This window comes from Pseudorca crassidens, chromosome 10, assembly GCF_039906515.1.
Source record: "Pseudorca crassidens isolate mPseCra1 chromosome 10, mPseCra1.hap1, whole genome shotgun sequence".
In the NCBI taxonomy this organism is placed as follows: domain Eukaryota; kingdom Metazoa; phylum Chordata; class Mammalia; order Artiodactyla; family Delphinidae; genus Pseudorca; species Pseudorca crassidens.
Genome location: NC_090305.1, coordinates 22,984,740 through 22,998,899, shown reverse-complemented (window position 1 = coordinate 22,998,899; position 14,160 = coordinate 22,984,740). Strand labels below are relative to the sequence as shown.

Here is a 14,160-nt window from a genome sequence, read left to right as displayed (position 1 = left end):
TTGCATTTCTATGCACTAACAATGAAAGATCAGAAAGGGAAATTAAGCAAACAATCCCATTTACCATTGCATCAAAAAGAATAAAATACCTAGGAATAAACCTACTTAAGGAGGCAAAAGACCTGTACTTCGAAAACTGTAAGACACAATGAAAGAAATTGAAGATGACACAAACAGATGGAAATATATACCGTGTTCTTGGATTGGAAGAATCAGTATTGTTAAAATGATCACACTACCCAAGGCAATCTACAGATTCATGCAATCCCTATCAAATTACCACTGGCATTTTTCACAGAACTAGAACAAAAAATTTTTAAATTTGTATGGAAACACAAAAGACCCTGAATAGCCAAAACAATCTTTTTAATTTTATTTTATTTTTTATTTTTGACTGCATTGGGTCTTCATTGCTGCACGTGGGCTTTTTCTAGTCGTGGCGAGCAGGGGCTACTCTTCGTTGCGGTGCACGGGCTTCTCATTTGGTGGCTGTTGTTGCAGAACATGGGCTCTAGGCACACGGGCTTCAGTAGTTGTGGCATGCAAGCTCAGTAGTTGTGGCTTGTGGGCTCTAGAGTGCAGGCTCAGTATTTGTGGTGCACGGGCTTAGTTGCTCCACGACATGTGAGATCTTCCCAGACCAGGGATCAAACCCCTGTCCCCTGCATTGGCAGGCAGATTCTTAACCACTGCGCCACCAGGGAAGCCCACCAAAACAATCTTGAGAAAGAAGAATGGGGCTGGAGTAATTAGACTCCCTGACTTCAGACTATACTACAAACCTACACTAATCAAAACAGTATGGTACTGGCACAAAAACAAACATAGATCAATGGAACAGGATAGAAAGCCTAGAAATAAACCCACATTTATATGGTCAATTAATCTATGACAAAGGAAGCAAGAATATACAATGGAGAAAAGACAGTCTCTTCATAAGTGGTGCTGGGAAAACTGGACAGCTACATGTAAAGAATGAAATTAGAACATTCTCTAACACTATATACAAAAATACACTCAAAATGGATTAAAGATGTAAATGTAAGACCAGCTACTATAAAACTCCTAGAGGAGAACATAGGCAGAACACTCTTTGGTGTAAATCGCAGCAATATTTTTTTTTGGATACATAACATAGAGTAATGGAAATAAAGACAAAAATAAACAAATGTGACCTAATTAAACTTAAAAGCTTTTGCACAGCAAAGGAAACAGATTTTCACTTTTTAAGAGAACCCATTAAATTTTTTTTCTTCCTAATCTTTTTACTTCTCTGTGTCTCTCTTCATATCCATGTGTTATCTTTTATTTCTTTCCTTGTGAAAACATCAAAATAAGGAAAAAATCAAATAAAATAATAACCTCACTGTGTCTATATTCCAATTTACTATGCTGTACCAATATAATGTGGTAGAATTTGCAAAGCAAAAATAAATCAACATCCCAGTGTTCAGGGGATGGGCCACCAAAGAACAGGAATCCGTCATTGTATTACTAAGGAAATGCATGTTTGTGAGACCAGGTATAACTTTTCTGGATGAGCCACAGTTTTCAAATCCAACATATAGCCTTTCAGTTAAAAACATGGATTCCTGAAATTAAAAGATCCTGGGTTGAGTTCTCTGCTGTGTGCCCTTCAGTAAGTTTGTTAACCTCTTTATATCTCCTTGCATATGAAATGTGAATAGTGTCCTTATGTATGAATAGTGTCCTTGTATATGAAATGAAGATAATAATAACACTTTCCCCGTAGTGTTATTGGGGGTATAAAATGAAATACCACATGTAAAATGCTCGCATAGTACCTGCCACAAAGTAAGTGCTTAATGAATATTAGCTACCATTATTATTGCTATTACCTCTTGGTTTTGAATAAGAGAGTGCCAGCATGTTTAGGAGAAAACCAGTGGAAGTGAGTCTGTATGTGGTGCCCTATAATTCGAGGACATTTTAGAGTTTAAAAGGAATAATGTATAGTTGGAGTGGTCTTCATCATTTATACCCTGCCATCTTCCACACATTGTTTAAGGTACCTCTCTATAACAAAAAATGTAAAATAAAAAATTCAGAACAAAAAGAAAATACAGGGCTTCCCTGGTAGCACAGTGGTTGAGAGTCCGCCTGGCGATGCAGGGGACACGGGTTCGTGCCCCGGTCCGGGAAGATCCCACATGCTGCGGAGCAGCTGGGCCCGTGAGCCATGGCCGCTGAGCCTGCGCGTCCGGAGCCTGTGCTCCGCAGCAGGAGAGGCCACAACAGTGAGAGGCCCACGTACCGCAAAAAAAGAAAATACATCGGAATAGGGGAGCAAGTCCAGGTGAAAATCTGAATGTAGAATGCAGTCTGGAACCGGTGTGCGAGGACAGCTCTCTCAGCCTCCACAAGGAATGTTAGGAAGCCTGTGAGCTCTGGCTGAGCTCTGGAAACCTCTGCACCTCATCAGGCCGTTTTTGTCTCCTATCCTCTCTGGTTTCTACCCCTGTTATTCTGCCTTGATATTACTTCCCCTACATTATTCTACTGTAATATTTTTTGCTTGTAAGATTTTTGTTGATCACCCTACCATGCTTCTCTGCACCAAAAGATATGTTTATAAACATAAAAAAAATTTCCTGTGGCTTGTGTTAAATTTCTCAGTCCTCAATAACATTTTGGTGAAAAGTAAATGAAAATGTTTTTCTTATGCAATGTTTTTATCTTTCCTCCAACTCCGCAATGTTTTTCCATATTTTCAAGAAAATGTGCAACATGAACCTTCCCAATATAAAAAATAATAACATAATTTATAGAGTGCTACCAAATGTACTATTCTAGGCTTCACAGCAATCTCATGAATTGAGGTACTGTTATCACCCTCAGTTTTACAGATAAGCAAACTGAGACCCAGGAAAGTGAAGAAATTTGTGGGAGGCCACGCTGAGCTTAGATTTAAAACCGGAAATTCTAGTTCTTCAATCTGTGCTCTTAGCAGGTATGCTGTACAGCTTCTGGATCTTCCTTTCGTCTTAAGATAAAACATTAGGGACTTCCCTGGCGGCACAGTGGTTAAGATTCTGCCCTCCCAGTGCAGCGGGGCCGGGTTCGTTCCCTCATCAGGGAACTAGATCCCACATGCATGCTACAACTAAGAGTTCGCATGCCACAACTAAAGAGCCGGCAAGCCACAATTAATGAGCCCGCCTGCCACAACTAAAGACCCAGCACAAATAAATAAATAGTTTTTAAAAAAGATATAACATTAATCAGGAAGTAAATGTACAACTTATAATGTCTTCCTCCTTGAAAATCATGCAAAATATCCAACTGTGATCTAAACCAGGAAACTCTTGAATGAGACAGAGTTTCTCCTTATGGAGAACGGTGTATAAGCCAGGGACGCGTGCTTCATAGTAAGTTGCTATTTCCCAGCAAAGTTTTTACAAATCTTGAATATTCTAAAATAGGTAGACAGACAGATAAGGGTTTTCTATAGGGTTTGCTATAGGGTTTTCTCCTGGGTTAAACGAGGGACTGCCACTCTTATTATTTCATACTGATGACAGCATACTGATGACAGCTCTGCTTTCATGAGTTGCTCCCCCCAGAAGGATGTATTCTTTGACAGGAGATGAAAGAGAAGAGATTGTTAAGCAGAAATCTTTATCACCCCTGCTACCTCACTCTACAATATATCTGAATAAATAACATCTTAACATGTCCAAAAATTCCCCGTTTATTACACTTCTTTTAGCCCCTAATAGGAATTTATGTGAGGCAAGGGAAAACATGAAGCCCTACTCTGGGTATACAATGACTAAATTAGAAGAGATTTTGAGTTATCCCTTTATTTGCACCCTGGAATTTTTTGCACCTAGGGAAATCCACCATAATAATATAGGAGCTAGAATGTAAAAGGTGGGTGGGTGGCTATAGAAGGAAAGCTAGAAAAGTATAACTAGCAGATGCTTTGACCACAGCCACAAAATACCTATCGAGGTTGAAGTTCTGGAAGATGATTCCCATAAGATATCCCACACCTGCATAATACTCTTTAGAAAGTCTTCATATACCTCCAAGGGTATGGGCAGACTCCATTTAAAGATCATTGCACTAGGCCAACAGTGCAAAAGCGCTTAATCCTGTCAACTTCCTAGACCTCTGCTTGGGTCAAACTTCCTTGGTGAGATGGGGCTTTGTTGGGTTAAAACATGTTTCATCCATGTAAGCAGATCCCATGATAAAAGTTGAGTCATGATGCTTCCTAACTCTATGTACACACTCCAGTTTCTGGGAGTAGCGAGATGTTCACAGTGTAACCATGTCAATTAACCACAAGCTGAATTACTTACTCACCGTGGTTTCATCTCTTTTCATCTCCCACTGTCTCAAAGTGCCCATTGCTGTTTATCTTTGGAATTCAAAATTTTTATTTACACGATATGCCTGCTGGGTACTAATATTTTTACAGCTTTATTGAGATATAATTTATATAGCATATTCTCCTGTTTAAAATAGATGTTAATGGGGTTTAGTATATTTACAGAGTTGTTATTAATAAGCCCTTTCAACTTGCAGACTAAAATCTTTCTTCCCTGTTGTTCTTTTACTTCCTCTGGTCTATCTCTTCCTTTTTTCTCTGTTCTGAATCTTACTACTTGTTTGTTAGTCCTCCTGAATCAATCCTCCAAGTGTCTTCTATTCTCTATGTCAGTGATTTTCATCTCTGGTTTGTTGTATCTAATTGAGCTACTTTCTCCACTTGCTCTTCTAAATAACTAACTTTATTCTCAACCAGCATCTTTGAATTTATCTATTACAATTTTAAACTTGAAAATGCATGTTTTACATTTTAAAATTATCTAAATGGACTCCCTTGCTTTATTTTCACGTTTTTCACATTATGCTTTCCACAGTTCACACCAGTGGGAGGCAACTTTCTAGGGGGTTCAACTCAGCTTCTCTTTCCGGTTGCTGGATCCCTGTAGGTAAGATAATGATGATGATGATGATGGGCCTGTACATGGCTCAGCATGGCCTCACTGACTAGGATCAACCGTCTGGTTTGCTGACACTTGAGAAACCCAATGAATGGTGGAAGGCAGAGCAGTTTCCACTGCTGTGAGTTGGGGTGAACCCACCAACAACCTGCTAATTCTCTCCTGAGGCCTCTGTCCCCGGTGGAAGTCGTGTTACTGGCCTCATGGATTCAGAGCAACCCAGCCTTTCAAAGCAGCTCGCCTCTGTCCTCCAAGACCTGTAGGATCAGAGAGCCTTCTATCCTAGACCATGAAAGGGGTATGTGCAGCCTTTGTGGGAGGGGAATTCATGAGAATCTCAGGCTTTACCCCAGGTGTCTCTGCCATGACCCTCTTGAAAGGAAATCTTAGCAGGCTAGGAAGTGTTTCCCTTGATAAAAACAGGAAGCACTTTCTCTCTGCTTCCAAAGGCAGCACTGAGAGTGAGAGTTATCAACCAACACCTTCATTCTTACAAGTAACCCAGGTCTAGAGCAAATGTAAACGGCCTGGAAACTGTGGCTTTGAGTGACCTCCCTCCCCGCCCCTCCCCCCACCCAACAGCATACCTCCTCCTGTCATGCTCTGGGTTCTGCATGTGCTACAACATAATCTCTACCTACCACAGGCTTAATCCATGAGCCTGTAGGATCTGGGCACCTGCCCTCCCTTCTCATCTCTCCCAATTCAATTCCCCTCTCAGTCTGGGAGATTCTTGGGGGCACAGGGTTCCTGCTTGGGGCAAGAAGCATTAGAAAAAGGGGACAGATATGGATGACGTCTCTGGATTTTACTGTGGAGATTCTGAATGCCAAGTGGATTCTAGCATGGGGTTCTCTCATACAACCGGGAAATTCAGCTCGGCGCAGCAGACACCACTCGTGTGCACACACAGGTTCTCTCTGTGATACAGTTTGTATGTGTTTATTTCTTAGCTAAATGACCAGCAGAGTCTCCTCTTTCCAGTGTCTGGCAAAAGCAAGAGAGAGGGAGGAAGTGTCTTTCCCAATACTGGCAGAGACCCAAACAAAGCTGGGAGGGGACTCCTGGGGACGAATGAAAGGACACTCAGATCTCTGGTCCCCCAGGCTGGCTTCCTCTGTGAGAAATGTGGCTCTCTGGCTTCAGCAGCCACTTAGAGCCCATTGTGGCTCTCTCTCAGCTCCATGGCCACTGAGGATACCGGTCTCCTCCAGAATCCATTAGGGCTCCACCTAGACCGGTGGTGGACTGTGTGATTCCCTCCAGGGCCTGGGCCGAGGTTTGGGCCATGGAGTGGATAGACAGCTGTGTCAAAGACATTTCTCAGGGACAGGGAGTTTCTCTAGAAAAAGAAGGCAGAATCATTTCAGAATTGGATTCTCCTCCACTCCCGAGAAGCCTTCACCAGGGACTCCTTCTGGAATCTTCTCCCCCTTTAAACCATTTCCCTCATTCAGCAGTCCTTCCACCAGTCTTTATTTCTTCTTTTGCTTCCCTTTCCCACAAGTCAATAGCTTCCTCTGCACATTGATTGGCTCCTCTGGTTCTAACTTGCTATGTCTCTTTCGTAACTTTCTCCTGATTTTTCTTTCCTCCCTACTCATCCCTAACTTGGTGGCCCTACTATTCATACCTTATTTCCCTATGTTCCCTATTCCTTCCCCCCAGGCAATTTCCTATATATTAGGCACTCACCACACAGAAGTAGAGCCCAACAAAGAATCCCACAGCCACTGTAACCGAGACCAGAGAGATGAGGAAGATTTCCCATGGCTTCAGGGACCCACTGGGCCCTTCATTCACTGTAGTTCCAGCACTTGTGCTAGTACTGTTGGAAGTTGTGATTATTCCAGTTGTCAAGGGTGTACCAGAGCCTCCTGCAGTTGCACTGGGTCCAGTGTTGGAGGCCGTGGTGGTCCCACTGGAGGTTGTGCTGGATCCAGTACTGGAGGTTATGCTGGTCTCACTGGAGGTCATACTGGAAGCAATATTGGCAGGTGTGCTGGTCTCACCAGAGGTCACGCTGGATCCAGTATTGAAGGCTGTACTGGTCCCCCCAGGGGTTGTGCTGGATCCAGTGTTGGAGGTTGCGCTGCTCCCTCCAGAGGTCAGGCTGGATCCAGTATTGGAGGCTGTGCTGGTCCCCCCAGAGGTTGCGCTGGATCCAGTGTTGACAGGTGTGCTGGTCCCTCCAGAGGTCAGGCTGGATCCAGTATTGGAAGTTGCGCTGGTCCCTCCAGAGGTCATGCTGGTTTCAGTATTGGAGGTTATGCTGGATCCACTGGAGGTCACTTGAGATCCAGAGTTGGTGGCTGTGCTGGTACCACCATAGGTCGTGCTGGCTATAGTGTTGGAGGCTGTCCTAGTCCCACTGGAGGTTGTGCTGGATCCAGTGTTGACAGGTGTGCTGGTCCCTCCAGAGGTCAGGCTGGATCCAGTGTTGGAGGTTGCGCTGCTCCCTCCAGAGGTCAGGCTGGATCCAGTATTGGAGGCTGTGCTGGTCCCCCCAGAGGTTGCGCCGGATCCAGTGTTGACAGGTGTGCTGGTTCCTCCAGAGGTCAGGCTGGATCCAGTATTGGAGGTTGTGCTGCTCCCTCCTGAGGTCAGGCTGGATCCAGTATTGGAGGCTGTGCTGGTCCCCCCAGGGGTTGTGCTGGATCCAGTGTTGGAGGTTGCGCTGCTCCCTCCAGAGGTCAGGCTGGATCCAGTATTGGAGGCTGTGCTGGTCCCCCCAGAGGTTGCACTGGATCCAGTGTTGACAGGTGTGCTGGTTCCTCCAGAGGTCAGGCTGGATCCAGTATTGGAATTTGCGCTGGTCCCTCCAGAGGTCATGCTGGTTTCAGTATTGGAGGTTGTGCTGGATCCACTGGAGGTCACTTGGGATCCAGAGTTGGTGGCTGTGCTGGTACCACCATAGGTCGTGCTGGCTATAGTGTTGGAGGCTGTCCTAGTCCCACTGGAGGTTGCACTGGATCCAGTGTTGACAGGTGTGCTGGTCCCTCCAGAGGTCATGCTGGTTTCAGTATTGGAGGTTGTGCTGGATCCACTGGAGGTCACTTGGGATCCAGAGTTGGTGGCTGTGCTGGTACCACCATAGGTCGTGCTGGCTATAGTGTTGGAGGCTGTCCTAGTCCCACTGGAGGTTGTGCTGGATCCAGTGTTGACAGGTGTGCTGGTCCCTCCAGAGGTCAGGCTAGATCCAGTATTGGAGGTTGTGCTGCTCCCTCCAGAGATCATGCTGGATCCAGTATTGGAGGCTGTGCTGGTCCCCCCAGGGGTTGTGCTGGATCCAGTGTTGGAGGTTGCGCTGCTCCCTCCAGAGGTCAGGCTGGATCCAGTATTGGAGGCTGTGCTGGTCCCCCCAGAGGTTGCGCTGGATCCAGTGTTGACAGGTATGCTGGTTCCTCCAGAGGTCAGGCTGGATCCGGTATTGGAAGTTGCGCTGGTCCCTCCAGAGGTCATGCTGGTTTCAGTATTGGAGGTTGTGCTGGATCCACTGGAGGTCACTTGAGATCCAGAGTTGGTGGCTGTGCTGGTACCACCATAGGTCGTGCTGGCTATAGTGTTGGAGGCTGTCCTAGTCCCACTGGAGGTTGCACTGGGTCCAGTGTTGGCTGTGGAGGGTTCACTGGAAGTTGGGCTAGGTGTGCTCCCACTAATGGAGGTTATGCCTAATGATAATCATAGATGATGACATATATTGAGCATATCTACTTTCTGTTCAATGGTTGGTTAAACTCATTACATGGATAATTCTTTTTAACGCTCACTACAGCCCAATGAAATAGATATTATTATTATCAACAGCTAAGATGAAAAAATTGAGGCTTAGAAATGTTGACACTTGCCCAAGTTTGTACAGCTAGTAAGTAGTAGAACAGGAATTTGAACCCAGGCCATTGAATCTGCACTTTTAGCTACCATGCTAAGTCACCCTCCACATCCACCCCCAACACCAGGGTTACATGACCTAATTTCACTGATAGTAAGCTTATTCCATCATCTGCTGTACAATATTCAACACAGATAAAAAGTATTATAAAGGAGTTGTAGAACCCAGGTGAAACTAGTGTATATTGATTAATTCATTATTAAAGTGGTATTGCTTCTTTCTTGGAAAATATTTCTGAGTGTTATTCAGAAAACACCTATATTAGAATTATCTGGGGACCTTGTTGAAAATAAAGATTTCTAGGCAAACAACTCCAGACTAAATGAATCAGAGTCTGAGATAGGCCTAGGTATCTGGGTGATTACATATGCATTAAAGTTCCACGGGCTCCTGATTACAAGGCAAAGGTTAGAAAAGAGCAAGTTATATGTAACTTAAATATATAAGATCTCCCAGGATTAAGGTCTGCAAACCAAGATCTACAGGTATAGGGAAGCACTTCCCCCTTCTTGAAGGCTCAGCTAGAGTTAAGGTTGTGCCTATTCTTTGCCTCTCACTACCTTGAAGGACAAAGATGCTTAGCCTCCCCAGATAAACAAAATTTATCTCATTTGTGGCTCATTTTACTATTAATTTGGACATGAGCACCTAGCACCTCACCACACACGTGTGTAGCTTATTTGAACTAACATAGTATTAGAGTTTAGCTCTATTTGGGGAAGGCCCCCTAAAATCTGCAATGGGGTACAAATTGGAGTTAAGGTTAGAATCATGAGTAAAACTAAATAAGAAACTGAGATGAACAACAGTAAGGGTGATGTGAAAGAGGGAGTGGATTTGATTTGAGAAGTTTTGGAGAATAGAATAGTTGAGTCAAAATTGTATGAGGGTGGGGCTTCCCTGGTGGCGCCGTGGTTGAGAGTCCGCCTGCCGATGCAGGGGACACGGGTTCATGCCCCAGTCCAGGAAGATCCCACATGCTGCAGCTGGGCCTGTGAGCCATGAGCCATGGCCGCTGAGCCTGCGCGTCCGGAGCCTGTGCTCCGCAACGAGAGAGACCACAACAGTGAGAGGCCCGCGTGCCACAAAAAAAAAAAAAAAAAATTCTATGAGGGCTAATTTTGATTCAAAATGATGAATTCTCGGGGAAGTACCCTGATGGCCTAATGGTTAGGATTTGGCACTTTCACTGTCGTGGCCCGGGTTCAATCCCTGGTTGGGGAATTGAGATTGTGCAAGCCGTGTGGCACTGCGCCCCCCAAAAAGAAAAAGAATTCTCTAAGAAGTCATGCTTCCTAGTTGCACAATAGGAGACGGCCCGAGGAGTGTTTAATAGAGTGTCAGAGGTGCGGAGCAGAGTGGGAGTTAGTTTTGACTTAAATCCTTTTCTCCTTGGCCTGAGGCTGACTGAGGCTGATTGTGGAATAGGGGTTAAGGACACGAGAAAAATTAAGATTTTATAATATAGAAGAGTGATATTTTAAAATAACAGTCAACTCTTCTTGTTATTAATATTTAAACCCCAGCCATATCTCAACGGTTATTACCATTTTATAGATGCAGAAATGGAGGCACAGAGAAGTTAACTCACCCAAAGTGTACCAGTAACAGATGGAGCCATGATTCAAACGTAGGCAATTGGAGACCAGAGTCCACAGTTTTAACCACTGTGCTCTGACTGCCTCCCAGGTGATACCTTATTAGACTGAAGCGATTGGGGTGAAATGATGACCCTCACTCTATGGCAGAGAACCAGTTATTCCTAGTGCCGGTCATCATCTCCCACAATCCCTCAAAAGTTCACAGACCATCCACCTTTAAAGAAAAGCACTCACCATATTCCAAAAGTAGGAGATGCAACAGCAACCAGTACATAAGGCAAATGTTTCTTTTCTGCATCTTGATCTGCCTCTTTGTGGCTGGTAAAAAAGACGCTTGGATCCCAAATGTGGCCAAGACCTAGAAGACAAAGAACAATATTCTTGAGAAAGGAGAGTTCAAGGTGAAGAGGTAAAGGCTGGAGCTTCCAGGAGCTTGGTTCTCCTACGTATGTGTTCTTGGAAAGAATCTGGAGCCTAGCGGGGTGGGAGACTGGATGCCTGGCTTCTTGAGCTTCTTCCACACAATGTTGTTGCCTCTTTCTTTATCATGGAAGAGCTGCAGGAGCCTTTATAGCTTCATAAAAGGGAGGGGTTGGGAAGTTGCCTTCTTCTTCTGCCAACTATGAGCAGGTAACAAAACAATAATGAGCCTGGGAAGGAATAGACTGGGGTTCAACAGGAAGGTGAGAAAGGAGAATGACATGATCATACTAGGCAGGGCACTGGGATGGGTTTGAGCAGGAAGTAGAATGTGATAAGGGGATCAAGGTTGTCAGAGTGGAAGAGACCCACCCTTGAGGCAAAAATAGGGCCAGAAACCTGTTCCAGTTCAAGACTTTGTTTCCTGGTCAGGAAGTCCTGTGTGCCTGCTTTTAGTATGGAAGAAGCCCTAATAGACTGAGCTGAAGGGTAGGACCTGACATCTTTAAATCAAAAAAAAAAGAAAAAAAGAAAAAGAGACCTCAAAGAGAGCAGTAACTAGGGATCTGGGCTCCTGGGATATGGGCAGAAGACAGACGGTATATTGCTGAGCATGCAGTAGACACTCAACAATGCACAATGACTGAACAGGAAAAGAGAGATCCATGGGTAGTGTAGCCATCTTTGGGGTCTCTGGCACATGGGGGATGAGGGTGGGGGAGAGTGTTGAATATGCAGGAACAAGCCACCTGTCACACTCATAGCAGGTAAAGCGGTGGTATAGGGCCCCCCTTTTAAAAAATTTTATTGAAGTATACTTGATTTACAATGTTGTGTTACTTTCTGCTGCACAGCAAAGTGATTCAGTTATATATATATATATATATATATATATATATGTATATATATTCTTTTTCATATTCTTTTCCATTATGGTTTATCACAGGATATTGAATATAGTTCCCTGTGCTATACAGTAGGACTTTGTTGTTTATCCATCTTATATATAATAGTTTGCATCTGCTAATCCCAAAGTCCCAATCCTTCCCTCCCCCACTCCCACAAGGGCCACCTTTTGATTCTCAACCATAGGGGTTCCTGTCTTGTTTGTTTTCGGAGTAATTCATAGGACCTTTTCTTCCCTGAGATCCTTCAGATGTTCCTTCTCATCAGCCTTAATGAAACATCTCTCAGCAAGGTATACCACGGGCACCACATTAGGAGACTTCAGGTCTGTTGGGGGAGGGAGATACTTAGTCCAAGTCCTCTAGGAACTTCGAGTTGGGTCTGGATGCAGATATAGCAGCAGAAAGGACACACAGTCAGCTAAATGAGCATGACTGAAGAGACCCAAATGAGTGGAGGGTTGGGGAGTTTATGGGGAAAGCTTCTTGTGACCAGGGTAAGGGGAGTGGGATTGAAGGGAGTTCCAGTGCATAGTCTATATGACCGAAGTCAGCTGTCTCCATTCCCTGTCAATGAGGAGAAGCTTCGTGGAAGAAACGACATCTCAGGTAGTTTATTTATAGGTGAATGGGTATCCCCGACATGTAAGACCTGCTAGAAAGAAGCTGCAAGCAGGAGGTGGCTGGAGGCATGAAGGAGCTTGGAATAAGTCAGTCTGAGAGTCTGGAGGGACAGAGTGTGCTAAGAAAGGCTTACATGCCTAGCGGCTGTAATGGGTGGTTCCTGAGGTTGAGGTGTGAGGGGCCAGTCAGTGACAGATGGGGTCTTGAACTCCCAGCAATCCTAATCTGTGGCTGTAAAGCCAATAGCACTCTAAGAAAGAAAACTTTTCTTCCCTCTAGAATTAATTGGAGGCAGAGGTCCTGAATTCAAATCCAGATTTCACCTTTTAGAGATATCCTAAAAAAATTTTACATGCATACTTATCAGTCTAAATGTAATTAATATCTTTATGCTCCTTCAAAACAATACAAGGACCTTGGAACTCTTTCATTCTTATTACCTGTCTCCCAGCTCAAACCCTAACATTATCAAGTATGTTAATTCTATCTTGTTTTTTAACTTCATGAGAAGTTATTGCTATCTGCTAACACACCATAAGAATATAGTCACACAGCTACAGTAAGCTGCAAGAGAGACTGGGAAATATAGTCCTTTGCTGGGTGGACATGTGCTCAACTAAAACTTGAGAATTCTATTTTCAAAGATGGATAATGGATATTAGTAGACAACCATAAAGCTATGACAATATCTATAGTTTTTGCGGATCTGATCCTGTTGTCTATTTGTTTTGTTTTGTTTCTTGCTGGCTTTCACTCATGGTGCCTCATTTGTGATTTGAGATTTATGACTGTAAATTTATTTTTCTTGGGTTGTTATCTATATAAGTCCTTTGAAACCCAAGGTGAGTTCTGATCTTCCACAGTGAATTTGCATGTTTTTGCCAAGCATAGGGAGGCAATACCACTTGTAGATTCCTTTAAATTAAATTATAGGCTTGAGCTCTTTTGAATTACCTAGGTTACATGATTTTGGGCTGCAAACCATGTAAAGTATTGTGGTTACAAGTTATTTCTCAAGAGGTACTTCCCCCATCCTCCCTTCCCTTGCACTGAGTTTAGAGACAGGCAATTTTGCTTGCATTTCCTTAGAGGAGGGGTGGGTTTGTTTTTGTTTGTGTTTTTTAATATTTATTTGGCTGCGCCAGGTCTTAGTTGCAGCACGCGGGATCTTCGTTGCGGCATGCAGGATCTTTAATTGTGATATGCAGAATCTTTAGTTGCGGCACTTGGGATCTAGTTCCCTGACCAGGGATTGAACCTGGGCCCCCTGTATTGGGAGCGTGGAATCTTAGCCACTGTACCAGCAGGGAAGTCCCGGGGTGGGTTTGGTTTTAGTTTACACTCTCCCTGAAGGTTTCAGATTTATGTGAAGGTCTACTACAAGAGTCCTCACCTGGGTTGGTCTGACTGAGGTTGTGCTACCTGAAGCTTAAATTCACTGGTTGGGCAAAAGTTGGCTTGAGTACTCTTACCTCCTTAAGTTCCTACCTTAACTTAGTCTTTACTTTTAGCATTCCTTACTGTCCTGCTGAATCAATGATACTTTTAAGAAGAATTTTTAGTACACCATTTTTAGTTTTTCAGCAGATTTTAAGACACCTAGCCCATTATAGAGCCAGAAATTTAAGTCCTCATTGGATTGTTCTGAGAAATAAATGATCGTGTATTTAAAGGCACAGCACAGTGTTTGGTGCATAATAAGCATGCAACAATAAAGGACAAAGGAAGAGCATAAATATATA

At 43.9% G+C, this 14,160-nt stretch overlaps 2 protein-coding genes across 3 annotated transcripts in view; one reads left to right on the top strand and one right to left on the bottom strand.

The window, feature by feature from the left end:
* Positions 1-14,160, top strand: part of SFTA2 (surfactant associated 2) — a 69,623-nt gene that overhangs the window by 26,601 nt on the left and 28,862 nt on the right. The gene's annotated exons all lie outside the window — the stretch shown is intronic.
* Positions 5,891-11,074, bottom strand: MUC21 (mucin 21, cell surface associated). 2 transcript variants are annotated; one of them, XM_067752337.1, is made up of 3 exons: positions 10,704-11,068; positions 6,672-8,647; positions 5,891-6,318 (listed from the first exon to the last, which is right to left on the bottom strand). In XM_067752337.1, exons 1-3 carry the CDS (start codon positions 10,765-10,767, stop codon positions 6,130-6,132), a joined length of 2,229 nt encoding a protein of 742 aa, XP_067608438.1. In that variant the 5' UTR covers positions 10,768-11,068; the 3' UTR covers positions 5,891-6,129. The 2 variants fall into 2 exon arrangements, with proteins under 2 accessions (XP_067608438.1, XP_067608437.1); XM_067752336.1 differs by having other exon boundaries at positions 6,147-8,647; positions 10,704-10,827; positions 10,916-11,074.